A 23,970-nucleotide genomic window follows, 5' to 3' on the forward strand; every position below is an offset into this window, starting at 1 on the left:
GGATATGGTAGCTATGCTATGTGATCCTCCCCCTCTATGCAACACCAGTCAGGCCACAGCTGGAGTACTGTGTCCAATTCTGTGCGCCCCACTTCAGGAGGGATGTGGACAACACTGAGAGGGTCCAGAGGAGGGCCACCCGCATGGTCCAGGGACAACAGGACAGACCCTACTATCTAGCTTTAATTTGCACAAGTAGCAGTGTCTCCCCTGTGAGGGGACTCCAGCACCACCAACTGCTGACTCTGGGTCCTGGGAGCTGCGGGGTATTGCAGATTAAGTAATGACCTCTAAGGAAGAAGATGGCCTCCCATGAGTAGTAAGGCAGCTTGTGAGCTGCACGTAGCTCCCAGGTAATATAAAAGCAGCTCCTGCAGAAAGCCATTTAAAAACAACTTAGTGTTTGAGCTGGGGTGCTACACACAGATCACTGACTCCAGGGCATGAGCACCTTCAAAGTTTTGTGTTCTGCAGGTCTCAGTTGTATCAAGATGTTTGGTTTGCAACTAATAAGTTAGGAAGTTTGCCACCTGTGTTCTAGACTGTGGTGGCTTATATTGTGCCCACCCATCTCTACAACCTTGAGAAAATGGGGTAGTCTTTTCTCGTTTTTTGAGAATGATCTTTTTTGATGGGACCAGGTGTTCCAGTGGCAGGTTTACCAGATGTACTATCCTTCCATTTCTTGTATTTGAATACAGCATGCTAATGGTCCATACATTATGAGTCATCTAAAATCAGCCAGTTTATCAAATAAAATTCAGCTGAAAACTCACACAAGCATTGTTCAAAGAAAAAAAAAGTGTGATTCTTGCTTCCAGGGCAAGTGGTCTAACTGCTGGACATTGGCAAAAAGTAATGCCACTACTGGTAATGCCACTCCTAACTCTGAGAGGATTTGAGCCCACATCTTCCACCACACCTGGGCCACTAGATAGCCATGAGTGCAAGTGCCATGGGGCCAGAACAGCAAGCAAAAGGAAAATGGCTCTGAAGCCTGGTGGTTACAGCATTCTCTGAGAGAGGGACAGTTAGCGTCAAAGCATGTTAGGCATCCTCAGAGTACACCAGCAGATTACGCCTCTCCAGGGACTTGTGTAGAGTTTAGGTATCTCCCAATGCCCATATGAATCACGCTGGACCTCAGATGCTCCAAATGGATTACTTCTGAGAATGTGCAAAAGCCCAACTGTAGACACTGAGGGAAAAATGAAACCTTTACTGATTTATTTTGGATGCCAAATGAATTTTGTGGTAGCCAACACAGAGTCAATTTGAATCAGTCTTTGGGGCTGAGGCATCTAAATCCCATTTAAGTGTCTACAGAAACAATTTCAATATGGCCCTCAGTCACTTTGCTGTACGTTAAACAATTCTAGTCGATACAAAATAACTGAATTCAACCAAACAGGACTTCACTTCCAGATCCATTATTCATTAAGCCAAATGGAAAATCCTGTAAATCTAATTTGTGTTATGGGGTTAGAATTAATGAAAAGAGACAATTCCTGGCATCTGAATTTCTGGCTGAGTTTAGCAATTTAGGATATTTCTTTTTTTTTTAAATTTGTATCTGAGCCCAAATTAGCCAAAACTAATTCCAAATCCAAGAACTGTAAGTGGCCCTACTACTGGCAAACATCCTCAACTCACACCTGGGGCTTCAGATGTTTCCAAAACCTTGGGCATCCTACTTGCAGGCCTAAGCCTTGGGGTTTGGATGCCCCCAAGTTTTGCTTGCCCTTAGCCACAAGGCCCTCACAGTAGTCAAGGGAGGAGACTCCCATTTCCATAAACTGGTCTTAAAGCCACTACACCACAGCAGGTCCTGAACCACGCCAGAAGAGCAGTTTTGCAGCGTGGCTCAAAAAAATTGTTTTCCAGGACACAATACATGGTATATCCCCTGCTAGGTTAAGAAGCCACTACACTTGCTCTGAGCCTAAAATGCAGTTTTGGCACCTAAATCCAAGTGAGCAATCCAAAAAACCCTGCCCTAGCCAGAAGGTATCTGGAAGGAAACATAAACTTAGGTATTTTCTGGCAAATACTTACATGCCTAAAATTTTGCTACTCTGCACATCCAGAACTGCCACCATCTTGTCTGAACTGAGCAGCTCATCAGGGATTCACAAATTATGCATCCATAATCTGAATAGGTGAGCACTTGTATCCATGTGCATCTATCCTTCTTCCTTCTTCCTGTCCCTATGACTACTGTAATTCTTTCTACTGTGGCCCAGTTTCAACAGGGGTATGGCACCCGAGTCAGGAAATTCTCCTGGGACATACTGTATGGCAGAGCACCTTTGGCACCTGCCACTTTAAGGGATGAGAGCAGTCGGCAGGTGCAGGCCAGCCCTGATGAGGCAGTCACAGGACCAGAGGAGAGTCATGTGATTGGAGGGGAGGGCTAAGCAACTCCCACTTTAGCTCAGGCCCTCAGGGCTGAGTCAGCAGTTGCTGCAAATAGCTGGGGAAAGAAAACTGCCTGGCTGGAGCAGCTTGGAACATCTTGTAGGGAAGGGCAGGAGCTACGGGGATGGCAGGAGGCTCCTGATCCTAGGGAATGACTGAAAACTACACCCTGCTGGGGAAGGACAGTCTGGAGTGTCCACTTATGGGAGGGTGGTCCCCAGGAAATGCCAGGCCAGTTGCCTCCCCAGTGAAAGGTGAGTAAGGGGCACCTTAAAGCCCCAGCTCCACAACCTGGTTGTTTACCCAGTAGTAGGAACAGGCAGTGGCCCAAGAAGGTAGACCCATGTAAGAGGGAGTGGGCAAGCGGCATGAGAACCAGGACAAAATCCTTGACTAGTCAATGTTGGGGAAGGAACCAGGATTGTCAAAAGGGCTAGAGTGCCCAATACCAGGATGCCCAGGGCCAGGGGGCCTGGGGTTCCGACTGGCCTGGAGGTGGGCCAGGGCCTGTCTGGCCAAAGGTCCCATAAGAGAGCCACGCCTGGGAGGGAAAAAGGTCGAGGGACCTGACAGCCCTACATGATTGTGGGGATTGAGGCCAGCTGATTAGCAGGGATCTAGTTGGGGACTGAACACCAGACCTTGGAGCCCAGTGTGGGGCCAAAGCCACATAGTGGATGCCATCTGTGAGGCATGGGACATGATATAGGGAAGGCTGGAGCAGTGTATTTTGCCCTAGGTATCAGGGCATTAAATGGGCAGCCTCCCGCACCTTACATTCATTTTATTAACCAGCAAGTCATTCCAGGCGAGGCAGGACAGACTGCCCTAGACAGTGGGCTGATGTTAAGATCTGGTCCTGACATGGCCCCCAGTCACAATGGTGCATTGGCCCAACCAGCCAAGCACACCAGCCCCCTCATGGTAGTTATCTTAAGTGGGGGGAGGTATCTAGCAGAGCACCTTTGGTGCCTGCTACTTTAAGGGCCAGAGCAGGGATCAGAGCAGCCGGCAGGTGTGTGCCAGGGGAAAGGATACATGTCCAGGTCTACTATGCATCTTCCCTGGTAAGGCTATAGCAGAGACTGCTTGCCAGGTCCCACACAGATCTCAACATATTTTCAGTATTTCTTGTAATTTAAAAAAAATAAACTAGAGCACAATCTAAGGTCCAAGTCATGACAATTAATTTGAATAAGTGAGCACTTGTATTCATGTGGAATTCCAGTTACAGGAATGAGGAACTCATCCCTCCTTACAGGATCAAGAACAAGTTAGACCACAGGTAAAGAGAAACAGCGCAGGTGAAAAGAGAAGTACAATACCGATTCACAGGCATAGCTAGCTACAGCAAGACTGAGGCAGGAAGTGATATAAGCTTGGCTTTCTTTTTCTTTAAATTAAGTATCTGAAGAAAATAAATTATTTCACAATGCAGTCATAAATGTCTCAAAAGAAGTTAGAAACTAAGATTTGTTTTGAATTAAAAATTAATTCTTTTCATTTTCATGTCTGCAAAATGATGAGTACTATCATACGGATTATATTAATACATACATACATACACACACACACACACACACACACACACACACACACACACACACAGATATAATTAGAAAACTAATATCTCTATTTCAAGAATAGTTATACATCATAAGTGAAGCTGAGGTGCTTAATAGCCTAGACAACATAATGATTATATTAATATACATACATACACACACACACACACACACACACACACACACACACACACACACACAGATATAATTAGAAAACTAATATCTCTATTTCAAGAATAGTTATACATCATAAGTGAAGCTGAGGTGCTTAATAGCCTAGACAACATAATGATGTCAGTAGATTCAGACATTTTTTTTTACTAACAATAGCTGAATCAATCTAACAGATTTTACTGCTTATGAATTAGATGAAAGGCAAAATATACATAAATATATGTAAAGACAAATTTTCAAAAGCACTCTGGTGTTGGCCTAATATTACATTCATTGGTTGCATCCCCACGCAAAGACAATTTATATCTATTTATGTGACTTTTGAACAAATCATTATGGAACTAAGGACACAGAATCTGACACATTGTAAATAAAGACAATTTTGTTTCCTTCTCTCTGGAATCACAAATTAGCAGGTATTATTATTATAATCCAGGCACAGCAATTGAGGTGCTGCTACATCCCCTTTGGCTACGTGGCATATGCACAGTGAAGCACATTGTGCTTTCCCTGCCAAAGGGAGTTTGGCTGTAACCCCTCACTGTGATCCTGGATACCGGTAAACTCTCAGAGCTCACCAAGAGCTCCTGGTGAAAGCTCTATGAACAAGCTGGTCAACAAGTTGTCTGCTTGGAGTCCCAGCTTTCAAGAAGCTCCAGAGCCTGCAGTTGTTTGTTTTCCCCTCCTTCGTAACCCTGCTAAATTCAACCAGGGGAAAGGAGGCAAGGGGATAAGAAATGGAGCCTCTGGAGCTACTTGAAAGCAGGGGCTGAGCCTCATCCCCTCTTTTTCCCTGCTGCTGAATTCAAGGTGGTGGAAGAAGGACGGAGGAGAAGAATGAACAGCAACAGGTTCCAGAGCTGCTTGAAAGCAGGGACTCCAGGCAATCTTGTACCAACCAGCCAGTGAGGCCAGGAAGCTTCCAGCACATGTGGAGCCCTCTGCAGAAGCTCTGCAGACATGTAGGTGAGAAAAAAAGAATTAATTGGCTGTTCAATCCATGAGTAAAATGTGTATTGGAGCAGGGGAAAGGGGTGAGGGGAAGAGGGATTCAAAGGCTCCAACCAACTCAGTTAGGTCTTTTGAGTCCCACTGCTTTTGGGAATCTTGTGAATTGTTATGACTCGGTGATCACTATGCCATTAAGGGCAATAGCCAGTTCCAGCAAGCACCATCTGTGCATGCTCTTTTCCCCAATATGGAACTTACTAGGTATACTCTCTCAAAATTGTTACTCTTTCCTATTTGATCATTAATATTACTCAGAGTCAAGCTCTTCAAGTTTCTGTTGTGTTAGCCTTAAGGTTATTAGAATAAGCACAGAATTACTGGGCAACTTTGTAATGACCTATGGGCACTGGGTGAAGATATGCTATCCACCCCATCAGCCAGAGAACTGAAAAAAAAAAAAAAGTTCTCAATTTTCTCTTCAATACTTCCTGAGGATACCAGCACTCGTTCCTGCCCAGGGCAGGGGGTCGGACTTGATGATCTGGTCAGGTCTCTTCCGACCCTAGAAACTATGAAACTATTAATATATTTTTCAACTGTTTACTGAGGACAGCTTTGGCTGTTTCAGAAAATGTTTGTACATTCCAAGGCTCACTATTACACATGTTGTCAACACGTCGATTACTAGGAGAATTCAAATAGTTTCCATTGTCATTTTAACTCAGGAGAAACAAACCCGCAGCTATTACAGCAAGTAGGACAACTGGCCAAATTGTTGCAGATGGCCAGATTCAGGAGAAACAGCCTTACAATGTGAATGCATCAATTCCCACATGGAGCAATTCTGCATCTAAAGATTTACAAGCTGAACTTCTGGCCAGCCCGTGTGCTTTTGTTAGGATTGATACTGATTGCATTCTCATCAACTCTAGTTGGCAATCATCAATGGCTAGTACTTGACTTTGCAGAGGTGTAGAGTTTGGCACTAACCTTTCGCTCTAATGACAAAATTGTATCTCTGATTTTCACGTTAGCCACTGAATGGTTCAAAATTAGACAAATTCCACCAAAACTTATAACCAGACCACGAGGCTTTCCACTTCCAAGCTGATAAAGGGCATTGATTAACTGCTGCTGGTTTGATGTGGAGATCTTAATTCTTTATATGTCAGACACAGTTCAGTAAGGAAATGCTTTCAGTGGCTGAAGCCAAGGAAAATGCATCTTCAAATTGTATCATATTTGAGAGCAAAAACAAAGATCAAATGGTTTCCCTGTTAAAGTGCCATCAAATTATTTTGTAAGAAAAACCAGAGTTCTTAGGTTCTTCAACTCTGCAGTAAAAGGCAGAATTATCTTGCCGGCAAAGACTCAGTATTCTAGTGCTTACCAGTTTGCTTGATTACCTAGATCAAAGGGCAAATAATCATCCTTAATGATCAACTGTCACTGGTTTCTCTTTCACTTGAAGTTGGGAATGACATTTCTGTAGTGCCATCTTCCTTCAAATAACAAAACAGGTGTTGTTTATGAAAGCTTAAGTCTCTCTGAACCAGTTACTGTCTTTAAGGTGCTACCTCACTTTGCCTTCTGCCTGAGTTCAGATGAATGCAGCAAACTACCTCTCGCAACAAGAACTAGATTGCAAAGAATCCATTTGCTGCTTTGTGACAAAGGCCAAGAGGCTCAGTTAGTTGAACCTAACTGTTCTGCAAATTGATTGGCCATATCTTTAGCTTGAATCAGCTCTTGAAAAGATCACTGAATTTAATAAGCTGCATGTTGCACTTAATGGGCTCCCTTCAGGGCTCTGATTTAAGGCATCCAGCTTGACTGTAAGACTGAATAGGCCCACTCAAAACCCCTAGCACAATAGTGCTGCCCACAACCTAGGTTTCCCATGGAAGAGAAGAGTCTGGACAATAATAGCTGATGCATGACCCGGTTTCCCCAGGAGTTCAACAAGGCTGCCTTCCAGTCTGTCATCATTACTCCAAAACATCAACATTGCCTCGCTGATGGATAAGCCAGGAGAGGCACCTGATACTGGTGACCTGACCCACAGCAGCAAAACACGGGCTCTGCAGCATGGTGATACATTAGCCCTCACCAGCAGCACTCAGAGTAGGCCGGCATCCACCACGACTCTTTGCGTGGCCGAGCCCAGCAGCCACCTGGCCCAGAGCCGGTTTGGTTTCTGGTGGGGACAATCCTAGCGCCCACAGCCATCTGCCCCTAACTAAATGCTACTGTTGCGCAGCTGCCCAACCCAGGACATAGGGTCCAGCCAGGCTGTCTTCAGGCTGCAGCCACAATTAGCACACAGGCTAATTTCTGTCAGGCTCCAGATGAAAAAACCAAAAAAGCCCCGATGCCTGATGTAGGGAAGACCCTTGCCATAAAGACACCTGGGAAGTGGTAGCAGCTGCCCCACACGTACCCCAGCTACTCAGCCAAGTGCCACCCCAGCCTCCACACACCTCCTTTCCCTACACATGCCCACTGCCCCGCCCCAGCCTCCCGCTGTACTGCGCATGCGCCCACGACCTCGCCCGCCCCAACTCACCACAGCTTCCCAGTTGCCCTATGGATTCAGGCGGCGCATGCGCGCAGGACTTCCCGCGACGCATGCGCAGCACGTGCCATCCCCATCTCTACTGCGCATGCGGAGAGCGCGGTCGCCGTGGCAACGGGGACGCGCACCCGGCGCTCGTGGGCCCCGGCGCTCGTGGGGCCGTCATGTCGGACATCCTGTGCGAGTGGCTCAACCGGGAGGTGATGCTGTCCCGGCCCGTGGGTGAGCGCGTGGCGCCGGCGGGGCGTGGGGGGCTGGGTCCCTGGTGCTCCCTGCGGCGGGGGACGGGAGCTGCATGGGGGCGCGGGGCAGGGCGGCAGCGGGGTGCTTCGCCCCGGCGGGGCTCGGGGCTTTTTCTCTCAACTGTTTCGTTTGGAGCCCGACGGAAATCGCTGCCGGGCTGGTATTGAGCTGAATTAGAAGTGGAGTAAAGCAGACATTGCTCTGAACGGGTTTCTGTGTAGAGACAGGAACCGCAAGGCTGGGGTCACCTAGTCTGACCCCTGCCTGAGGCAGGATGGGCCCCATCCAAACTGCCCCGTGCAGTCAGCGTCTGAACCAGCGGCTCCCAAACTCAGACAGATTGCACACCGTCCGTTTACAATGAAAGAGCCTGAAGCCGCTAATTTCCACTGGCACTTTTTTTAGTTCCACCTTAAGGGCTGCCAGCTCATTTTTGGCATACAAAGTCATTATAAAACATCTGTTGCCGCATACCACTGGCAGGTTGTCTGTGTCCAACTGGTGGTAAGCATACCACAGACTGGGAACTGCTGGTCTAAAAGTGCCCAAACACAGAGCGAACCCCTGAGCTGCCACAGGTAAAGCAGGGTGGGGCAGGGCAGCCAGTATCCTGCTTCTGTGAAACATTGTCTATATCTGCTCAAGAGATGCTGGGTAGAGGGTGCAGTGCCTGCTACAGAGGAAGCAAAACCCCCACAGTCAGTACCAACCTGACCCTGTGGTACAAGGTCTTCCTGGCCCCAAATATGGCGACCCTAAGTGGAGCAGCAAGACCTTCCAGCAGGTTCTGGTCTCAGTGGGAGTGCTGGCGCACCCCAGTCAGAGCCTCTGAAAAAAGCTGCTGTTTGGAGACAAATTTATATTATTAAAATTACTTTAAGACATTCATTTATCAGAAATGTATCTGATACACTTGAGGTTTTACAAGAGTGATAACGAATGGTATTACAATTAAGTTTTAGTCTCTGATGTGATACAGATACTGTAACATTTTATAATATGCTTCATTATTGATGTGACACTTTGTATGTTGTTACCACTGCTTGTTTCGTTAACTCAGATCCAAACACATTACCAAAAGAATTTTCTACTGGGTACCTCATTGGAGAGCTTCTTCACAAATACGAGCTTCAGGATGACTTTAGCCAGTTTTCACAAAGCGGGTTAGTAAATTTAAGGCATAAGTAGTACACATATTTCCCATATAAATTATACAAGATTTTTGTTTTAGTAATAAAGATTTCTTAGTACAGAATAAGTAATTCATCCAGTCCCTAGCACATGCATGTAGGCAGCTTTTTGCAATGAATTTCTCCCTTTAAAATATAAGGAAACATAGGACTAAAACTCCAGATTGTCCAATGAGGTAATTAAATGGAGATTATGTGAAATTTAAGATCTGGACACTAATACTTGTATAATCTGCTTTTACACAAGGGTAAATATGGAGTGGACATTCTGTGTATAGCTTTAGACCAGTAAAAGCCAGTTTTGGATAAAGTTACCCCTTAAGAAGTCATGAGCACCCCAGCATGAGGATTAATAATGTGAATTCATGTAATTATTGTGTCCTCAGCCCAAATCAGTTTCATCCTAGGGTGAAGTAGGCTGTCGCCTACAAAAGCTGATACCCCTCTGACCCAGCCCCTCCCTTTTGCCTGATTTCAGATTAACAGAACTTCAGACTGATACAAAGAAAGGGAGTTGGCAGTCTGGCTCCTGAGTGGGTGGGGGACCTAATGTGAAGCCAGAGACAGATGCTTTGACTCCAGATCAGGGTGGAAATTCAGACGCACCTTTGTGTCTACTGTTACCTACTGGCTAGCTCTAGATGGTTCCTCACTCAGCATCTGAGTTTGCAAGTTGCTCTTTGAAGATACCCAACCCTCTCTAGTTACTGTATAAGCACCTGTGGAGTTTTTTTTTTAATTTCTCCATAAGGCATAAGGCATTAGGCATTACAGCACCTAAGTGAAAGTGCCGGAGGAGCATTTTCCTATAGTATGTAGTAGTATGCAGAGCACTATATAGAAATGAGGCAGAAGGTAGGACAGGGTAGCAATGTAGAGACTAATCAGTTCAGAAAGGCATGAGCTTTTTTAGGTGACAAACTACTTAATCAGATGCTATGAACATGAGCGTCTGACAAAATAGGCTGTTGCCTGCAAAAGCTTATGCCTTTCGAAACCAGTTTGTCACTACAGTGCTACTCTGCCTTTCCTTCTGCTCTCTGTCAGACTGACACAGCTAACTACCTCTCTCTGTACTTAACAGTAGCAAATTACTATACTGTATATTATATTTTTTTTTAATCATTTAGGGTTGCAAATGCTAAACTTAACAATTTCTCTCGCTTGGAACCAACACTTCAACTCCTTGGTGTGCAGTTTGACCAGAATGTAGCCCAGAGCATCATGACAGAACAGCCTGGGGCTGCAACCAAACTTTTGTATCAAATGTATATTGCTCTAGAAAAAAAGAAAAAGGCAGGACTTACTGGAGTAGCCATGGAAACAATGAGACCTGCAGCACCTGCAAAGCTCAAGTACATTGAGAGTACTTTGTATCGAGAGGTAGGTGAATTAAATGTGTTTGACATACATATCACTAGATATTTGATAGAGTAAAATGCAGTACCCTTACCTGTACATCTCGGATCACAAAAAGTATGCAGATCCACTTATTGGAAACCTTTCTTCAACACAGGACTGTCCAATTTCTGAAAGGCCAAAGGTTGTGTGCCACAAACACAACCCCTCCCACACATGGCTGGCTGGCTTCCCTACCCCTTACCACACTGCACTGCACAATCCTTCACTACACTTCACAGATGCTTCCATCCTGCACAGTTGCTCCAGGCCCCCTGATTCTCCCAGGCTGTGGGGCTCCATTGGCTCTTCAGACTGTCCTGCCCCACTCTCAGGGGGGAGCAGGAAGTAGAAGCTGGAGAAGGGAGGGGGAGCCTGGAGACCCTGACTGCAGCAGCATGAGTGATGGGAGGAGTAGCCTCTGGACCAGGAAGCTGGGGACTATGAGTATACTCCTAGCAGGCTGGATGCTTCTTGTGGACCACCAGCTGGACAGCTCTGGTTCAACATATATTATGTGTGTGAAAAAATATACTGTATTTTCTCACATACAGCATACACTTTTCCCTCCCCAAAAATCAACTGTTGGAAATTACAGTATGCATTATATGCAAGAAATACAGTAAGAGCAGTTTCTGGTGGTTATGGGCAAAAGGGAAAGTAAAATCTATGCAAGACTCAACAGCAGCTCAGTGAGTGGGCTTGTCTCCCTAGCTGCTGCTACTTGGCTACATACTACACAAAAAGATTTTTTTTCTTCATTCTGCCTTTCAAAAACAAGATGTGGATTTTATTTTGGGGTGTGTTGTACGCCATAAAATACAATATTTCTCTGGCCTGGTCTCTCCAAGATATACGCCTGGTTTTCCCTGTACTTTGTTGATTCACAGAAATGTCACTCCACTTTCACTTTCTTTAACCAGCTCTTTCCTTAGCTGCACCCTTCTGATTTTTCTCCTGCTTTGAAGTACAGAACAGTGCAGGCTAATCATTTTGGAGCAATTCCTTCTTACTCTTTTTTAGCAGCCTCTCTTGTAAACTGTAGTACAGTGGAAAAGTAAGTAAGCTAATTTTGAATGAGTTGATTCTTGGAAGGGTAAATCATTGCTCATAATATTCCCTACACTTGTAACTGGAGTACTTCCAGTACTTGAATGAGCTTGTAACTTGAATATCTCTACATTATATTCCTGACTGAAGTGTAGACCTATCACAAAATTAAGCAAAAAACAGAAGACTGAAAGTGAGTTATAGCGGAGAAACATTTTTTAACTTCATTGGCAGTGCTCACACTCCTTTATCAGGATGAACAACTTCAAATCAATTATATACTGTGAATCAAGTTCACCCAGATGCCACCTTTGCTGGCATGAACCTCAAAGTAAACCCACAGGGGCAGGAAGTTCACCAATGAGAATGGGAGCAGCACCAAGCAGCCATCATACCCATTCATCAAGAATGTTGCATTGGTGGCACAAACCAGGAGGTGCAGTTAGACCACAGTGAGTAGCCCCTGCCAGCTAATTGAGCACATGTTCAAAGAAACATTTTCTGTCCTGGTTTTCAACAGTCTTCACCAGTTTCAGTGAATCTGGCCCTTTCTATTAAAATATTCCACTGTGTCTTGATGTTCTGTGTATATCAGTACATGTGAAACGCCTATTTATATATCATTTTCTGAAATGCTTCTTTAGAATAGTTTTGGGTTCTGGCAATAACTTAAATGGTTAATAGAATGTTTGTGTTACTGCTTCTTACTCTAGGATATTTTGAATGTTATTGCATTTTAGCGTTTGAAGAACTTAACACCACGGCAGACTGACTTGAGACTGCAGCAGGTTTCAGAACATTTTGAAATGAAATCTAAGAACCTGGAAGCTAAAATAACTCATGCACATATTGTAGAACAACAGAAAGTTCAAAAACTCCAGGAGGAACAAAGAGTGCAAGACCTTGAAAAGGTAAGAAGCCAAATGATTTTTTTTCATACCAGGTCTGCAGTTTTTTGATGCATTTTCTTAAGGTTAAGCATGTGATCAGTTCTATTGAAAATTTATTCATTGGCCTTATGTTACGCCTATGCAGTCTCATGTTTATAAAAAAGCATAAAAATTGGTAATGCTGGTGATGTATATTAAAATATTATTAAGCAACCCAGGCCTGGAAATTCTGTGGAGTAATCAGCAGTAGTACCGAGTCCTATGGCATTTAGAGTCACTGTGTCATCAGGATCAGTGGCTGTGGGAGTTAACGCCATTATTACTTGTCCCGCTGTAGAATTCCCACGTTGGGATCCCTGTTGGGAATGCCTTTTGGTTTCAACCTGGTGTGCAGTGGCAGTATTAACCCATGAAAGCTGGTTGCTCCAAACACTGCATTTCCAAGTTGAGATCCCTGTTATGGATGCCTTTCTGCAGCAGGGCAAGGAGGGAGTGGCAGTGTAGTCAGCATGTGAGGGTTAACACCACTGCCACTTGCCCTGCACCTGGATGAATGTTGTGTGGTCAGCAAAAAGCTCTGCGGTCAGGTTAGGGCTTGTAAATCTAAATGAATTAGACACCCTGATGTAACCAATAGACTTTTTTATAAGACACTTAAAACATTAGTATTTAGAAAGTGTATATTTAAATAACAGAATAATTCACAGTGTGCATATATTGTCAAACTTCAAATGGATTATTAGGGAAGATGACAGAAGGCAAATATTGCAACTTGACACATCTTGTGATATTTCAACATGAAATGCAACATTGCTTGCGTGACAGAAGAGGTTAAGTGGGCTAAGTTCTTGCAGTTCCAATGGGGAACACATGGGGGAGAGGTGGGGAGGAGGGCTCAGAGTTAATAGGCTATGCTACAAAGAGTTTCAGAAGCAATATACCTATATACATACCCTTTTCACCCCATGGGGAAATGGCAGTCTGGGCCTGGCAAGCAGGGCCCAGAGACTGCTCCTTGATTGGAACCAATTAAGAGTGCTAAGCAGGGGTTGACTGTACTCCCTACCTCTCTCAGAGCCTCACTCTTTCTCCTCTGGCCCAGTCAGCCCCACTTGCAACAAAACAGTTACAAAACTAAAGTAACCTGGAGGACCACATTCACGCAATATAATTAAACATTACGTCTCGGAAAAACCAAGCACTAAGTGAAATTGCGCTAAGCGAAATCCATTCACCCATAGAAATGAATGTAACTATAGGTAATTAATTGGTTACGGCGACTTCTTGCCACCACTTCTTGCCACCACTGTCTTTCCCCATTAGCCTGCTGGCCGCTCCAAGTCCCACGTGCCAGCCCGGGCCTGCATTCCTGCTGCCTCACCTTGTGCCTCTGCCAGCCCTGGCCCTGGGCACCAATGCAGACCCTGTGCTGATGCCCATCCCCCCCCCCCCACTCACCACTTCTCACCGCCACTGCCTCTCCCCACCCAGCTGCTCACTGGCCCCATATGTCAGCCTGGGCACCGGCACTCCTGCTGCTCTGCTCTGGGCATGGGCCCCTGGCCCTGCTGGCCCTGCATTCCTGCTGCCCCACCCTGGGTGCAGGCCCCTGCTGGCCCTGGCCCTGGCCCTGGGCACCGGCGCAGGCCCCACCCTCCTCCCCATCTCTCCTGCTTCGGCTGGTGAACTCAGGCAGTGGAGCATTCCACAGGAGCGGGGTGGATGTTTGCAGCGGCTGGGAGCAGGGGGGTTTGCAGTGTCCCCACTACATGCTTGGCCAGCTGTAAACCCCACCCTGCTCCCAGCCGGCTGCAAAATTGCCCCCCCTTCCATGGGACACTACCGCCCCACCAGTCTGTATTCAGCAGCCTTGCCTGGCTTCTCCCCACCCCACCATGCTCATGCCCACCCCCCCATTCATTGCCACTCACTGCACTTGCTGCTGCTGCTGCCAGTGCTGCTTCTCCCCGCCTTCCTGCCAAAACTTGCTGATTCCACTGAGCACTATAGCAAAACTTATTGAGCACTGAGTGAAACCAGACATCAATTTTAAATGAGCGTTATAGTGAAATAGCTCTAATCGCAACCGCGTTAAGTGTGGGCTGCCTGTATGGAAAAAGTAGTCCCAGGAAGGACAGAAAGGAAGGTCCCAGGGCAGACAAGGAAAAAGTCCCAGCAAAGATAAAAAGGGGTCCAAGGAAGGACAGAGAGAACTGAAATCGCACAAGAAAGACTGTTTGTATTGAAGCAGTCTGCTGTGCTATTTTGGGACATTGGCATTCTGATACTCCTTTCTGAAAGATGAAAACATCCCCCACGTTCCACAAGTTGACCAAAAAGAAAAAGTTCTTGGAGGTGGGAATGCTACAAGTCACCAGGGAAGTCAGGGACTGAGAAGAGCTAGGGTCTCAAAACCAGAGTCGTGCACTTTGAGAAGTTTAGCTGTGTGGTTAGTACATTTTGCAATTTACCTCTTAACCCAAGTGTTATTCTATATCAGTTGTATAGTCTTATGGTCTTAAAACTTTGTCTCATTTTTCAGACTGATTCTTATTTCACAGAGCATTGTCTAATTATTCATATTCCTGCCTTTGCTTTCTATTGTAATTTCCAGCATTAGCCTAATTCTTATTTCACCTGAATCTTTAGCTTCACTAAAATCTGTACTCTGTGCACAAATTATGGTGTAAGCAAATAACATGAAGAGTCTTACTGAGCCTGTAAGCAGGGGTATATCCAGGATGGTGTGTGGTCGTGCCGCCTTTTTGCCACTGCCAATATCTGCAGTGTAGCTTGGTAATCTGCACAGCCATTCCCTGCAGCTGGAGCCCTCAGGCTGTCAGGGGATACAGGGGACTGGGCAGAAAGTAGGCACAGGATGGTGGGATCCATCCACTGCTGCTGCTGTCCCTGGCTGACCCAGGCATGAGGTGAGCCCCAGAGTTACTCCTGCCTCACTTCCACCATAGAAAGTGACTTTGAAAGGTGTCAGGCTTGGCAATGGGCAGGTTTCCTCTTTCTGTGTCTGCTCTGTGCTGCTCCCCCAACCCTATGTCCCCTGTTGATTGGGAGCAGGTGCTACTGGAGGAGGAACCTGTTTGCTGCTGCCATCCCTGTCCCCAGATGATGCAGGCAGGGGAGGAAGCCCCAGAGCTTCTCCTGCCTTGCTCCAGCTGAGTGCTGCAGGGACTGACTGCATGGGTTGTCAGACACAGCTGGGGATGGTGGCAGTACTTCTAGCACCTGTTTCTAGTCAGCAGGGGACACAGGGAGTGGGAGAGAGGCAGGTGCAGGAAAGAAGAACCTACCCATCACCTCTGTTGTCCCCAGCTGAAGCCAGCACCCTGGCCATCCAGTGAGAGGAATTTCCCCTGCTGCCAGGTCAGCAAGAGACAGTGGCCGCAGGGGGCAGGTCCCCCCTTCCTGTGCCTGCTCCCTGCTGTGGTTCCTTTGTATCCCGTGCTGTACAATTGCCCCTTGCCCCCATCCCCCAACCACCGTCTGAGGGACAGTGTGCCTCACCCCCCATTCTGAATTCTAGATCTGCCAGTGCCTCTAAGTATAAGACAAATAAGGAAAGAAAGAAAGAAAGAACCAACTACTTTATGTATCTAAAAATAAAAACATTTTAAAACCTTAAAATAAAAGACACTGCTATTATGTTTGACACTTTCTTTTCTTTTTTTTAAGTTCTCTTTGACTATCAAGTGGAAAGTGGCTATTTTCCACCCTACTTCAATGTTACCCATGTATGCCTTATCTAATACAGTCCACTTGACTTTGTCTGTTTAGTCTCTCTTCCTAACCTGAGCAGTTTCAGCAGTTTCCCAGTTCATATTTACATTTGTACAAAAAGGACTGGAGAATTGGTGCCTTATTTTATTTGAAGTACTGCTGGGAAATGTCAGATGGAACAGCTGTAGTTTCTAGAGAAGAAAAGGTTGTTTTAGAAGAGAATAGGAGGCCCTTCAGTGCACTGTTGCTTATGAACTCTGAGTAGCACTTCAGTGTCAGTGGAGGACCGCATTCTTAATTTCTTATTTTATCAATTGTTGAATCAGAAGCATTAATCTGAGATTCAGCTTTTATTGTTTTAGTCAGTTTAAAACTAAATGCTTTCTCAGAGAGAGAATGAAGGATTGTTAAGTTTGGAAAAGTAGAAGTGAAACAAAACTGTAAGAAACAGAAGACGACATGGGAAGTTAATGCCAGATTCTGTCAAGGATAAATGAAAGAATTCTATTTTTAAATATGAACCCATCAGTAAATGTTGATAATAATGTTAAAATGTTTATGTTTCAAAACTTAATTATTAGAAAATCCTGCATTTACTGCATCAATAGCCATCCTTTGTGCAAAAAAAATTGCTATTTTCTGTAATGGAGTTCAGTAAAAAAAGAAAAAAAAGCAGTGAGACACACACAGCTAAATTATACTTTCTCCTTTGTGGTCTTACAAGACAAGAAAAGTCCAGAGAGCAGCATGTCCCTAAAGGGAAGTGCAGGGTTGGTAGCAGTGACAGCTTCTGAAAATGCATATATGCATGGGGTTGACATGAGATGGTGACCTGACCTCTACATACCAGCGAAGATGACCAGCCAGTTTTAAGTGTTGGCTGCAACTTGGCAAGATATAACAAGGACAAATTCCTTGTGAACTCCTCTGTCTTGGTGTTATGCCCCAGAAGGCATTGTGAATTGAGAACATTCAGTTATTGCTGCTGAAAAGTATGCCTCCCTCTAAACCTGGAAAGCTTAACTGCATCCATAGTTTGCTTGTACGTTGCCAGAATTCTTGAGCAGTCAGAATGTGTTACCTTTTTTAAAGCAATTTAAACTTTAGCTTAGAGCCCCTATTTTTGTACAAAATAAAAAAATTGTTTTCTATACATGTTAGGGATACACAAAAAAGAACTGAAAATATGATCAGTAACATGAGACTTCCTTGTAGGCAAGATAGAGACACCCTCTGAACATTTTTTTTCATCCTCTGCTTTTTAAAATGAATTGTTTAAGTAAGGTTTTTTAGCATTATACTCAACAGTGGAACTTTTGTTTTAATATATTTTCTTTTTATAAAAGTATTTCTCTGTTGATAAGGGTTTTTGGTTGTAGCTGTGTTGGTTTAAGGACATATAGACAGGCAATCTTCTTTGGGTATGTGTCATATTGTTTATTAGACCAACAGAGTAGTTAGAAAAAAGTTCTTTGCAAGCTTTCGGACACAAGCACCCTTCTTCAGGCATAGGGAGTCTCTACTGTTTTGAGAATGTGCATGTGCCCTGCTCCCCCGACCCCAAGCAGCCCCTTGCAAGCTGGAACACTGCCAGCCTGCAAGGGGAAACCTGGATCCCTGCGCAGTGCTGTGAATCTGGAACAAATGCTGTCCTAGAGTCATGCAGCCTGGGACTGGGACTTCATGATCCCATTCTAGGACTGTCCTGCCCAATTAGGTATGGATGGTCACCCTAAGCTCTACACTGAGGGCCCTACCCATGCCCTCATGGCCTCCAATCCACCCCTTTCAGCCATGTCTGTTCCTCTGGTATAAACAAAAAACAAAAACATGAGTGCCTACTCCAAAACAAAAGGCTTCCCTCCCAGGATTAATCTTGCCCTGCAGAAGCTCTACCCCAAAGGCCTGAGGCACTTCACTGTTCCTGTTTGGGATTCAGGGTTTCTTTCAGCTCCCCTGCAGCTTAGAGTCCTTCCTCTGTGCCACTTGTCCTGGCTGTCTCCTGGAGTTCTGCCTCCTGTGGCTCCTACACCCATACAGCTCTTTACAGGCTCAGGCCCTGTGATTATACCTCTCTTTCTGGGTCACCTGACCCTCAACTTCTGCCCCCAGGCCTATCAGTCACTACTTGCATCTGGTATGGATGGCCATTTTATTCTGGGGCTCTTTGCCTGCATTAGTCTGGCTGGGTGTTGGGGAAGGCCAGTTGCCTCTGGGCTTCCTCTCCTCTTTAGTATTGCACATACATTCAATTCATAGAATCATAGAAATTAAGGACTGGAAGGGACCATGTGCTCTTGCCTGCCTAGAGCAGGGGGTCAGACTCGATCTACAAAGTCCCTTCTGACCCTAGAAATCTGTGAAATAGATCATCAAGTTCAACCCCCTGCTCTGATCAGGAATACTGCAGAGATCAAATGGTTCCAGTAAGGTGTCTGTCCAGTTTCCTCTTGAAGACTTCCAAGGTTGGGGACTGCACCACCTCCATGGGAAATCTGTTCCAGATTCTGGTCACCCTTACCATAAAGAAGTTCTTCCTTACATCTAACTTAAAACCATCCTGTAACAGTTTATGACCATTGCTCCTTCTCCTGCCCAGGATTTAATTGAACATCTTTGTGTTTAGCAACGCATGGGAAGGAGGAGACAAAATGAAATAATGGCCAGAATTCAAGCAGCTATTATACAGATTCCAAAGCCACCACCAAACCGTACCCTGAAAGCTATTGAAGCCCGAAAAATATTAAAAAAGAAAAAAGAAGCAGAGGTAAGTGTTGGCTTTATTATTTAGTGCACTGAATCGTAACTGCCAAGCAACTTGGGATAGAAATCCACAGTTGGATATAATGTGCACACATAAAGTCACTGACTGATTGCAATAAAGTTACGCTAGCAACAAACAGAACTAATGCAGTGGTGAATCAGGCCAAATATCAAGGATTAATTTAGAACCTGGTTCTGCATTTTTAATTTAAGGAACAATCCAACTGCCATCAATGGAAGTTCTTTTTAAATAAAAAGTGTGTGGTCATGTACTAACTTAATCCTTGTTTTAGGATGTAGTCTAATCGCACTAAATGCAGAGACATTTAATGAAAGTTGAATCAAACCCTTAATTTTTCCCTGCAATTTGTGGCTGTTGTACTTGTGCCTGGTAGTGTATCCCATAAAAGCTTATCTTTTACTAGCCAATTGCCCATCAAGAATGACGGGGAAGAGGGGGGAGGATGGAGCTCTCCTCCCCCCATATGGGCCCACTCCCCCTTTCCCTCCTGCTGCTTGGGGTCTGGGCCCGCTCTCTCCTGCAGCAGCGGAGGGAGGGGAGGAGCTGGCCCAGGCCCAATGCAGGGGAGCACCAGGCCCGAGGGTGGGGAGAAGCCAGGTCACCATGGCAGGGAGCAAGCAGTAGGCCTAGGCTGACTTGGTGGCAGCCGGAGGACAGGAGGTGCGGGCTCAGGGCTGATGTGGGGGAGTGGAGGGTGGGGGAAAGTGGGCCTGGGCCTGGGCCTGGGCCTGAGGTGGGGAGGAGGCCTGCTCCTCCCCTCCCCCTGCTGCTGCCGCATCAGGCCAGGCCGGACCAGGCCAGGCCATGCCCACTGCTCCCCCACCCACGTCATGGTGGGCCAGCTTCTCCCCCAGCTCGGGCTCACTCTTTCCGACCCCACCCCCCCGCATCAGACGCGAGCCTTGGCTCCCTACCCCTGCTCAGTCCCGTGTCCCCGCCATCATGAAGGCTCACCGCTGCACTGCCACCTCCTCTCCGAATGCTTATTCGCACTATGATTGGATGTTTCAGTCAGCCAGTCAGTATGTGAATAAAGCGTTATGGACAGACAGACAGATTAAGGCTTTTATAATATTAGAATTACAGGAACTGTAGTAGGATTTAAAATTGACAGTTGCCTTGAATCAAAACCAGGCAGAATGCAGAGCAGGGTGGCATGTTAGGGCATTTTCACATGTGTTTTGGGACACTGCACTAGGTGCCTTAATTAGTGAGCTGTGCTAATTAAAAATGCTCGTATGCCATGTGTTTAGTGTCCTCTCACTGAAAAAATGGTGATGGGGTGCTTTGAACTAAAGCTCATCGAACATGTTTTATTTCAAAGTGCACTGTCACCATTTTTTCAGCGTGGGGACGCATGGGGACACTGATACATGTGACACAGAAGGCTGCCGGAGTGTGTCAATTTCCATGCTCCAGCAGTCTCAGTTAATTGAGTCTGCTCTGATGTGCTGGCGCATTGGAGCAGGCTCTACTCATGTCTGTAGGAGCCCTTCGAGACTAAGTGGTTCAAAGAAGCATGAGTTTTTGGAGGCAACAGCCCTTGTCAGATGCTTCCTCTGCCTGACCTCAGATTAACAAGCTCTTCACATCTGAAATCAAACCCACGAATGCTGGTATTTTTTTGCTGCATTCTTTAGTTCTACTCTCCTGTCACATTAAAGCCCCCTGTTGCAGTATGCTTCATGGTCAAGATCCTGGATTCTCACATCAACCTTCTGAGTTACAGCATTACCCCAGATCAAACAGAAGTTCATTGTTGGTTTCAGGGGAATCTAGCTGGGGCTGGGAGCCTGCAGCCAGGTTCCCATAGCGACAGTCATGGCTCTGTGTCAGTGCTTGCTGTATTCAGAATGGTGGGGGGGACAGGCAGTGGAGGGAGCTCATTCTTGGGGCTCCCCACCGGGTGCTGAAGGGTAGGGTGGGTAAATTGCCCAACCCCCATGTGGGTGGGGGGCTTCAATACACCCGCCCCACCCTCCAGTGGGTCTGAAAAACTACCAGACTGAACTTTCTCTGCTCCCTTTTTCCTCTCCCATTCTGAAAACAGTAGAGGTCAGGGAGCTCTGCAGACACAAGTTACGAAAGATGCTACATTTTGAACTGTCTTTATATGATACCTCATGCAATGAGGGGTCAGATTTTCGCTCAGTCAGCCATTTTTTAAGCTGTTTCCAGCCGTGCACTTGTGTTTGGTCACAGTGTGGACAGACTGGGCGAAAATTATCACTTTTGTTCGTACCCTTTATCTTCTGTTATCCCTGAGCTAGCTGAGACAATATGATTTCAGCATCATGTCATCTAAAGTGACATTAAAATTTCTTTACATAATGTTTACAATGTAAAAACAAATTTATAATAGTTGTATCCATCTTTGCTTTTAGGAAAGATAATAATATTGTAATATTCATGCCAGTTTTCTTCTTTAGGATATGCACAAAGAGATTAAGAAGTTTGAGAAGGTTATAAGGAAAGGGAGTCCTGCACCTAGTAGCAGCCAAGTCTCAGACAGGTAATTCATAGACATTAGGGGCTGGAAGGGACCTTGCAAGATCGAGGCAGAAATTCTGCTAGGATCAAATGACCCCCGCAAGATAAGCATCCAAACACCATTTGAATGAGTCCAGACTAGGTGCTTTCACCACCTCTGGGGGTAGTCTATTGCAGACCCTGGACACTTGGACTGTAAAGAAGTTTTTTCTTATGTCCAGTCTAAATCGGCCTTCCAGAAGTTTGTGGTTGTTGGACCTTGTTATCCCTTGGAGAGCCCTGGTTAACAGCTGTTCTCCCAGATCCTGGTGTACCCCTCCCCTCCACTTATAGGCTTATGTTCTTATAAGCTGCCATCAAGTCCCTCCAAGCCTTCTCTTCTCCAGCCTGTCCTAGTGAGGCTTTCTCTCTTGGTGTTTGATCATATGGGTGACTCTCCTTTGGACTCTCTCAAGCTCCTGAAGTGGGGGGCCCAAAATTTGATCTACATCAATTGTGGGTCTGTTTCCCACCCCCTGGATGCTTTGCATCCTATCTGACAGAGTGACCCCTTTGGACAGGTGGAAGACTGATGCAAAGTAATTGTTTAGGAGACTCGCCTTTTCCTGAGCGTCAGTTGTCAGCTGCCCCATTTGATTCAATAGGGGTTCAGTGTTGCCTTTTTTTCTTTCTCTGACTTCCCACATATCTGAAAAGGGACTTTTTGTTGTCATTGATTCCCATTGCTAGCCTGAGTTTGTTATCTGCATTGGCTTTTCTGGTCTGCTCTCTACAGGTGCGTGCTAGTGCTGTGTAGTTCTCCTTGTTGATGACTCCCATTTTCCATCTGGCCTAAGCTTGTCTTTTTACTTTCAGGAGGTCTAAAAGTTCCCTATAGAGCCAAGAGGGCACCCCAGCCCACTGACTGCACTTTGTTTGGGATGGGATGGACTTTCCTTGTGCTTCAAGGATTAAGTTCTTAAGGAACAACCATTCCTCATGGGTTCCCCTTTCTAAAGGCCCATGGTCTCTGAGTGCCTGGTTGACCACAGAGTTTTTGAAAGGTGGCCTTCCCAAAGTTGAGAATTTCTGTTTTACTGAGACACTTGCCCACCAAGCGTTGAACAGAAAAAGTGATCAGTTCATGGTCATTGTCACCAGGTTTCCCCTTGACCCTCAGATCATTCACCAGATCCAGATCCAGCAGTGCCTGTCCCCTAATTGGCCTGTAGACCTCTTGCATTAAGTAGAGGTCATCAATGCATGGGAGGAAGCTGTGCGACCAGTCAGAGCCTGTGAGCCCGTGTGCTCTTCCCACAAGATGTTGGGGAGCTTGAAGTCCCCCATGACAACAAGAAATCTGGAGCTTGGAGCCTCAGCCAGTTCCCTATTGAATTCTCGGTCCAGCTCTTCCTTTTGGTTGGGAGGTTTCATAGATTTCATAGACTTCATAGACATTTGAGCTGGAAGGGACCCCGGAGGATCATCGAGTCCAGCTCCCTGCCCAGAGGTAGGAAGTCAGCAGAGATCATAGGATCCCATCAAGATAAATATCCAAAGGTGTCTTGAAGGCGTTCAAAGTCAGTGCTTGAACCACCTCCAGTGGCAATCTATTCCAAACCTTGGGGGCACAGACAGTAAATAAGTTCTTCCTTATGTCCAGCTTGAAATGGTTGCAGGGGAGTTTGTGCCTATTTGATCTTGTCATCCCTTGGGGTGCACTGGTGACCAGATGTTCCCCCAGATCCTGGTGAACACCCCTAATAAACTTACAGGTGGCCACCAGGTCACCCCTGAGCCTGCGCTTTTCCAGGCTGAAGAGTCCCATGACTCTCAGCCTCTCATCATAAGGTCTGTTATCCTGACCTCTGATCATGCATGTGGCTCTCCTCTGCACTCTCTCAAGCTTCTCCACATCCCTTTTGAATTGTGGAGTCCAAAACTGGATGCAGTACTTGAGCTGCGGCCTCACCAAGGCCGAGTACGATGGGATTTGCTTGAGAAGCATCTGGATGCAAGCCAGCATTTTGCTCACTTTACTAGCCGCAGCATCACATTGAAGGCTCATGTTCGTCTTGTGGTCAATCATAACCCCCAAATCCCTTTCATCTGTAGTGCTAACCAGCGTAGCACTGCCAAGCCTATAAGCGTGCTGCAGGTTTTTCCTCCCAAGGTGGAGAACCTTGCATTTTTCAGCATTAAACACCGTTAGGTTCTCATCCGCCCATTTCATGAGCCTGTCAGGATCTGTCTAGATCACCCTCCTGTCTTCAGGTGTGGATGCTTTACCCCAGAGGTTGGTGTCATCGGCGAACTTGGCCTGCCTGCTTCTGACACCATGGCCTACATCATTGATGAAGATGTTAAAAAGTAAGGGTCCTAGGACAGAGCCCTGAGGAACCCCACTGATCACAGGGCACCACGACGATTGACTTCTGTCAACCACCACCCCCTGGGTCCTGCCATGGAGCCAGTTCCCTAGCCAGCGGATCATGGTGAGGTCAAGGCCACGGTTAGCCAGTTTTGC

The 23,970-nt window shown here is 46.0% G+C and overlaps 1 protein-coding gene across 5 annotated transcripts in view; it reads left to right on the forward strand.

The window, feature by feature from the left end:
* Positions 1 to 7,788: 7,788 nt before the first annotated feature.
* SPEF2 (sperm flagellar 2) overlaps positions 7,789 to 23,970 on the forward strand; it is a 151,332-nt gene continuing 135,150 nt past the window's right edge. For all 5 annotated transcript variants that reach the window (XM_019531951.1, XM_019531952.1, XM_019531948.1 and 2 more), the window contains exons 1-6: positions 7,789 to 7,905; positions 8,987 to 9,089; positions 10,247 to 10,499; positions 12,305 to 12,475; positions 18,816 to 18,956; positions 21,404 to 21,486. In XM_019531951.1, the coding sequence (XP_019387496.1) occupies positions 7,848 to 7,905; positions 8,987 to 9,089; positions 10,247 to 10,499; positions 12,305 to 12,475; positions 18,816 to 18,956; positions 21,404 to 21,486 (809 nt within the window). In that variant the 5' untranslated portion in view covers positions 7,789 to 7,847. The remainder of the gene's footprint in view (positions 7,906 to 8,986; positions 9,090 to 10,246; positions 10,500 to 12,304; positions 12,476 to 18,815; positions 18,957 to 21,403; positions 21,487 to 23,970) is intronic.

This window comes from Crocodylus porosus, unplaced genomic scaffold (assembly GCF_001723895.1).
Source record: "Crocodylus porosus isolate Cpor-Errol unplaced genomic scaffold, CroPor_comp1, whole genome shotgun sequence".
Classification (NCBI taxonomy): domain Eukaryota; kingdom Metazoa; phylum Chordata; order Crocodylia; family Crocodylidae; genus Crocodylus; species Crocodylus porosus.